This window comes from Rissa tridactyla, chromosome 4, assembly GCF_028500815.1.
Source record: "Rissa tridactyla isolate bRisTri1 chromosome 4, bRisTri1.patW.cur.20221130, whole genome shotgun sequence".
Lineage (NCBI taxonomy): Eukaryota > Metazoa > Chordata > Aves > Charadriiformes > Laridae > Rissa > Rissa tridactyla.
Window position 1 is genome coordinate 2,620,612 of NC_071469.1, and position 7,048 is coordinate 2,627,659.

General features: G+C 44.6%; 1 protein-coding gene across 2 annotated transcripts; it reads right to left on the minus strand.

Annotated features, from left to right (window-relative positions):
* On the minus strand, positions 1–3,913 carry LOC128909543 (olfactory receptor 2G3-like). Of its 2 annotated transcripts, none has more exons than XM_054201345.1 (2): positions 3,749–3,913; positions 1–3,191 (listed from the first exon to the last, which is right to left on the minus strand). In XM_054201345.1, exon 2 carries the CDS (start codon positions 3,170–3,172, stop codon positions 2,231–2,233), a length of 942 nt encoding a protein of 313 aa, XP_054057320.1. In that variant the 5' UTR covers positions 3,173–3,191; positions 3,749–3,913; the 3' UTR covers positions 1–2,230. The 2 variants fall into 2 exon arrangements, with proteins under 2 accessions (XP_054057320.1, XP_054057321.1); XM_054201346.1 differs by having other exon boundaries at positions 3,320–3,913.
* Positions 3,914–7,048: the final 3,135 nt, after the last annotated feature.

The following is a 7,048-nucleotide window of genomic DNA, read 5'->3' on the forward strand; positions in this document are numbered from 1 at the left end:
TATTCAAGTGTATCGATTTCATTACGTCTCTTTTCTGGAAGATAAAAATAAAGAGATCTTAAGGTGAGAATCGCCTTCTAAGTCTTCCATTCACCCGGGAATTGGTCAGACAGTGTATTGCCCTGGCAGCAGTTTGGGTTTGGTACACCTTTCTTGATTACGCCGGTAGAATTTGGACAGCTTTCCCTCAGTCTGACGCTGGCTGTGAATGACAAAAGCCCTGCAGTTCAGGAACCAATGAGGTGTCCCTTCCAGACCTGCATCTGGCAAACCAGCTGGGGCTTTGCCTTGCCCTCTCCACCGGCGCGTCCTCTCCATACCCTTCTGAAGCCTTTCCACCTCCGCTTCAGCCAGGGACTTTTTGCACTGCTGCTTGACATCAAGCAAACTTATGCCTAGGTCTCTGCCTTCATGAGTGTGATTCTTCTTCCCTCACTTATAGATAATTCACCCGTACTTTCTTAGGCCCTTACCGTAGCATGGGGTGAGTTTCTCTGCTCATGGTACAAGCAGCCCAACAAACCACCTCAGAGCCTGCACCCTTTCTTGGAGAAGATGGAACTTTTGTTGGCTAACCAACACAACAGCGATTGAGAAATCTTCAGGTCTGCAGAGAAATCCCAACCAACCACCTCAGAGCCTTGGGAGCTAGCTTAGACTTCGATGCTTAACTACATATTTTTAAAAAAACATGTGAGGTGACTCATCGTCAGAGACCAGAAAGTCATCTGTGTCACACCGTGTATTGTTATAACTTTCCATACACTTCATCTAGTTTTCCTGATACCTTCCTCAGGTGCTTCTGGTGATGGTTATTTGACAGGCAGAAGGAAAAAGAGACAAGGCTGGAGGGTATTTCTTAGAGCAGAACAGTTTGGACCACAAAATTAAAGAGGAAAGACAAAATTTTGTCCTTAAAGGTGCTCTGTCTGCTTTGGCTGTACATGTCTTAGACGTCACAGGGATCTGTTCTTGCTTTCTTTTCACACTTGGGTTTATTTAGACCTTGAAGTCCATTGGGGAAGGACTTCCTGTGGGTTTCTCTAGGCTTGAATTGAATTTTTCCGTTAACTTTAGTCATCAAAATATGTCTACGTAAGGAAGGTTGATCAGTCTGTGGAGAGGCGTTCTCCCTCTGTAGTCAGTGGGGGATTCCGATATGAAATTGGAATTACGGTGGCATCCAACAGCATCCAGATGTTGGCTATAATGTCACTGAGGAACAAATAAACCCACACCAGAGAATGGAGGGTGCAGAGTCATCCATGTCTGAGAAAGCCGGTGGGTGGGGAGCAAAACCACCTGTGTTGCATGAAGGTGAGTACAAAGCACATATTTAGGAAGGTTAGTTTAATGGTCGGTAAGTTCAGGAGGTCTGGAATGCTCTTCATCTTGCCTGGGTTACTTAAAACCTAAGGATCTGTCTTTGAGTTACAGAAAGAAAACCCCTCTCTGATATTCATGTCTGATGATGCCCTACTCGAATCGGAAATCAAAATGATCTCCTGTCCACATCCACAAGACAAAATAAAATTGAAGGATCTTGGCCCATGAGGAGGCAGAGCGGGACTGAAATGCAGCAGGAATTAAGAGGGGCAGAAATCAGTCACGGAGGAAGCGCAGCGGGTGACGGAACCAGGGCTGAGAAAATGCTCACAGCGCAGGGGGATAAGGGTTAGTTGCGAAGAACCGCACCCTTTATTGGAGAAGATGGAACTTTTGTGGGCTAACCAACATAACCGAGGTTGAGAAATCTTCGGGTCTGAACAGCAATCCCAGTAGCAGCTCACGCTTGCGACAAGGAAGTGTCTGTATGCTCCGAAGTGAATTACGAAACCCTTCAGAAGCAAAATTCATTTTAAGCTTTATACGAAGCGCTGAATTTTTCTCACAGTTCTTTAACTATTTTTTCTTTTTTCTGCCTTTTTTTCTTTCTTGTCCTGATGCTATTGGCGTTTTCCACTTCTATTTTAAAAGAATGAGGCAGGCTGAAGTCCCAATGTCTTTTTTTAGCCTCTGGGTTTGAGGCCAAATATCCCAAATGTTATTTAGAAAGTTATTTGCACGAAAGGTCTTTTTGTTTAGGTGCTATTGAATTTAGCACGTTTATGATTTCATCTCAGTCTTCGTAAAATAAGTCTAGGACAATTGTGGGTAGAGAAATAATTACATTTGAGTATTTTTTCAACTCACAGAACTAAATGCAATACTACCAATCCCTGAAAAGCCTTTAAATAAACAGGGATTTGGGTCTTTTCATTGCCCTTCTTAGGGCACGTTTCATGTCCTTGTTCCTAAGGCTGTAGATGAGGGGGTTCAGCATTGGGGCTACAATGGTGTAAAACACTGCAAACACTTTGTCCTTGTCCTGTGGACGCCTTGACTTCGGATTCATGTACGTGCAGATGGCTGTCCCATAGAATATGGTTACCGCCGTCAGGTGGGATCCGCAGGTGGAGAAGGCCTTGGATTGCACACGTGCAGACTGAATCTTCAAGATGGCAGAAAGGATATAGGCGTAGGAGGTCATGATCAGAAGAAAGGGGATGAAGACTATGAGGATGCTGAAGATGAAGATGACCAACTCCATGAGGGCGGTGTCGGCACAGGCCAAGGCCAGCACTGCGGGCACTTCGCAGAAGTAATGGTTCAAGATGCCAGGCCCGCAGAAGGGCAGCCGCAAGGTGAGGCTGTTGATGACCATGGAGCTCAGCAGGCTGCTGGTCCAGGAGGCCACCACCATGTGGGTGCAAAGCTTCCTGTTCATGACAGTGGTGTAGAGCAAGGGGTGACATATTGCCATATACCGATCGTATGCCATGACCCCAAACAGGACACACTCTGTCATGCCAAAAGCCAGAGAGAAATACATCTGAGCGGCACATCCAGAGAAGGAGATGGTCCTCTTCTTGGTCAAGAGGTTCACCAGCATCTGGGGGATGTTGCTGGAGATGTAGCAGATGTCTAAGAAGGACAGGTTGGCAAGGAAAAAGTACATGGGTAAGTGCAACTGGCAATCAGCTCTGATCACTGTAATGATCATGATGTTCCCAACCAACGTGAACAGATAAAAAATCAGGAACGCTATGAAAAGGAGAGTCTGTGTCCGTGGCTGGGAGGAAAGGCCTTGAAAGATGAATTCCGTCACTACGCTTTGGTTTTCCCTGGCCATTATTATTCCAGCGGTTTAACTGTCAAGATAAGAAATAGTAACAAAGTCAACTCAAATCTGTTGCAAGATAAGCGTAGCAAGAGCTTATATTTCTCTCTGAAGGGGGAGGAATCTGCTGTGGAAAACAACTTTGCAGACACAACATACCATCCGTTGTATATTGTCTATTACGGTGACCAGAGAAATGAGAAAATGTTGAGAAAGTTTTCTAGTGGTACATTTAGCTGAATCCGTGTTCCCGTTGGTTATGGTCTAATTACATAGATTTAACAGAAGAATGCCCAATTTATACACATTTTAATGCCCAACAGAGTTACTATCCTCTTTAGAAAATCAAAGTTCAATGTTAGATCAAAAGATTATGTGTTACAATCCCATTTCTCAATATCCTTTCTTAACAGGGGAAGAAACACGAAACAGGCTTCGGAGTGAAACACTCCTTCACTCTCATTATGAAACAGAGATACTCTTTTGGGCAAATATCCATCGACTTGCCTCCTTTTCCTGCGATAAAGCCAAAATCCAGCACACAGACCACATCTAACAAATTAAGTGTGTCCAACCACTTTAACGTACATCTAGGATCTCATGGCATTCTCATCACGAAAGCTCCTACTGTTCGTATTCCGTCTTTACGCAGCGTTGTCTAAGATGTTTTAAGTCTTTACTATGACAAGAAAGTTTCAGAGCGGTCTGTGGTCACAGTTGCTGGATCCTCAGCCTTCGTGCGGTGAAAGGAGAGTAGCAGAGCGCCCAGGTTAATAATGCGGTGGGAGACACTAATAAATGTCACTTGATACGCTGTAGGGTATCGGAGACATCTGAAGGCGGCCGTCACATTTGATGCCGGGATGTTGGAGGGCTCTGGAATGAAAATTGGACAAATGACAGGTCACATGAGGATGTCTCAACTCTACGCGTGACTTGTCTGCTACGACCACAGCTGAATTGGTATTTGGTATTTGGATACCTAATTGATACAGTCAATGGACTCCAAAGGGCGATTTGGATGACCAGCTAGGAGGTGATAACTTTAGCTATCTCAACTTCTCAGCTGTTCCTGAGAACCTGAGCGGCCTTCTGGACTTAGCCTTGACACCTGGTTTATTCCTCACTCATGACAGAAATATAGCTGTATAACTTACATGTAAATGCTTATATGTGGATGCCTAAGTCTGATGCCTTAACCTGAACCTGAATCCCATCCTGCGTTTTTAAGACCAAGCAGATTCTCTCAGCCCGAATTAGCAATTATGCCGTCAAGCAAAAGTACTGCAAAATGAAGCATCTTTCCAAAACAGAAACTGTTCTGGAAGGGAGGTGAAGAAATAATCCTAAAAAGCTTAATTCAAGGGGGCAGTTTTGCCTCAGCCCCAGATTAGTGTCTCAGGTAGGGGAGACGGCTGAGCCATCACCCCAGTCCATACAGATGGAGGACTCTGTCTCCACCGCAGCCCAGGGAGCCCAGGCTGCTCAGCACCCATCTCCTCATCAGCAAAGGCCGGTGCATCCCTCCTGACTTGAAAGGAAGGATTAAGGTGCCGAAGCATCCGCACCTCTTGCCATTTCAGGTACACTATGGTATCCGAGACATCTGTATGGGACACGCACATATGACAAAAGAGCTGCAGAAGACTTGTGTCCACTGCATCAACCAGCGTGACACCAGCACCTCTGCAAATGTGGCAAACAGCTCACGTGGAAACACCTTAAATTTTGGTGAGAGGGCTCTGATCCCACCAGACTAGATAGGGGTTGGACTAGATGATCTCATAGAATCATAGATCATAGACTGGTTTGTGTTGGAAGGGACCTTAAAGGTCATCTAGTTCCAACCCCCCTGCCCTGGGCAGGGACACCTCCCACCAGCCCAGGTTGCTCCAAGCCCCGTCCAACCTGGCCTTGAACCCCTCCAGGGATGGGGCAGCCACAGCTCCTCTGGGCAACCTGGGCCAGGGGCTCACCCCCCTCACAGCAAAGAATTTCTTCCTCAAATCTCATCTTGATCTCCCCTCTTCCAGTGTAAAACCCTTCCCCCTCATCCTATGGCTCCCCTCCCTGATCCAGAGTCCCTCCCCGTCCTTTCCAACCCCTACTATTCTGTGATTCTGTGATCTCTGATGTTTAATGAGATTAATCCAATTCTTATTTGAGACATGAACTCTCTAGACTAGGTGGACGCTATCTGTTACGATGTCAACTATAAGAACCTGAATAACATGAAATTCAGCATCTTAAGCTGTAGAACTTGAGACTTTCTCTCATTTAAGCACATACACGCACAAACATTTTAAAGCCTGCGCCAACATAAACAGCTACGTTCAACTTCTGATTCAGTTCAGTCATTTATAATTTACATAACTACCCTGCGTAGGCAAAGAACGATTAAATTTTGCCTTCAATAAACCAGTTGTGGTAATGTTTTTGGTGACTATCATACCACATTAAAAGGCATCCTTCAGGATCTGAAAACCGGGAGCGAGAAGGGAAATCGCCTCTAGCTATGGTATAAATAACTAGAGTGGGATTCCCTCTAGGATTTACTTTTCTAAATACTTTGGAGTATCTGAGACCAAGCGGCTCACGAGAAGGTCCATGGACTTGAGATCTGTGCTTCTGGATTACTTACTTCTGAAATTCATCTCCTTGCATTACTGACATTAGTAGATAGCACAGGCTTTGAACTTTACACCTTTTGACTTCAAAGCAATTGGAAGGATGAGAGTCGGTTATATTCTGGAGATGAGAAAAAGCAGACAACAACAAGGTAAGTGCTTTGCTCAAGGTTAGAAGAGGCTTCTTAGAGAAACCATTATCTGATCATGGCATATCTCTCAGCAGTGACAAACATGCCTTGGACCTACATAAATTCTAATATAGGCTAAAATACCTTGAAATCATCCCGACATCTCTCTGTTCGAGATTTGTAAAATGAAAGAATGTTGTTTTATTTCTGTACCTGAAAATGCCCGATCTGCAAGCAGGTTGAAACTCATCCAGCAACAGGAACACTGGTAGCAAAATACGCGAAAGAGAAGCGCAGACGCCCCTTACCCGGTCTCCAGAAATGTTAGATATTGGCGGGTAAGAAATAAAAGCCAAGCGGCTTAGTCCTTTACAAAGATTTAACTCATTCAAAGTGATAGCAAAGTAGTGGAAGAATTGAAATCACGTTTAAAAAATTCCCTTTTGAGACAGCATAACCAATTTTAAATGCCCGGGGGAAGCGGCGCCAGGGGTAGCATTGCAATTACTTCTTGTAAGCACAAGCCCAAATATCATTTTAAGTATTTAATTCACAAGCAATTGTAGTTTTGGTAAAATAAAATGCATGCTCAAGACTCGGTGAACTGTACGTTACACTTCAGATCTTTAGAGACCAAATATTTTAATGGATTTGGGGGATTTTTAGAGGGTTGTCTAAACGTGGAATTTTATCCAGTTATTTCTGTTTCGAGCCAAATGACTTCTGTGAGGGTGAAACACAACAATACTCCAATTTCAGTCTGAAGACATCAGGAGATGCAGAATCTGATACATCTCATGTCCTCAGATGTCCAAAAAATTAGTTATCTAGGTCTAAGTCACCAACTTTCTGTGTAGTTAACAGCGGAAAATAGCCATTTTCGGAGCACGAGGGAAACAACGCTTCCTCCAGATTCAGCTCAGAGGAATCAGCATTTCCAGAGAGCAATTGATCTCTCTGTTTGGAAAGAGGAGGATAAATACCTATATTTGGTGAACTGACTTACCAAGGGCTGGGAAGGCAGTGGTGGAATGGACAGCCTGGATAACTTCCCCTCGCACCCCGTATTTATCTCTTTCCCCTCTGCCTGGACCCAAGACAGACACCCCAAGAAGAGGGAACTGCGCTGG

Excerpts from the sequence above, each read along its gene's own strand:
- LOC128909543 (XM_054201345.1), bottom strand. The coding sequence starts at position 3,172 with ATGGCCAGGGAAAACCAAAGCGTAGTGACGGAATTCATCTTTCAAGGC.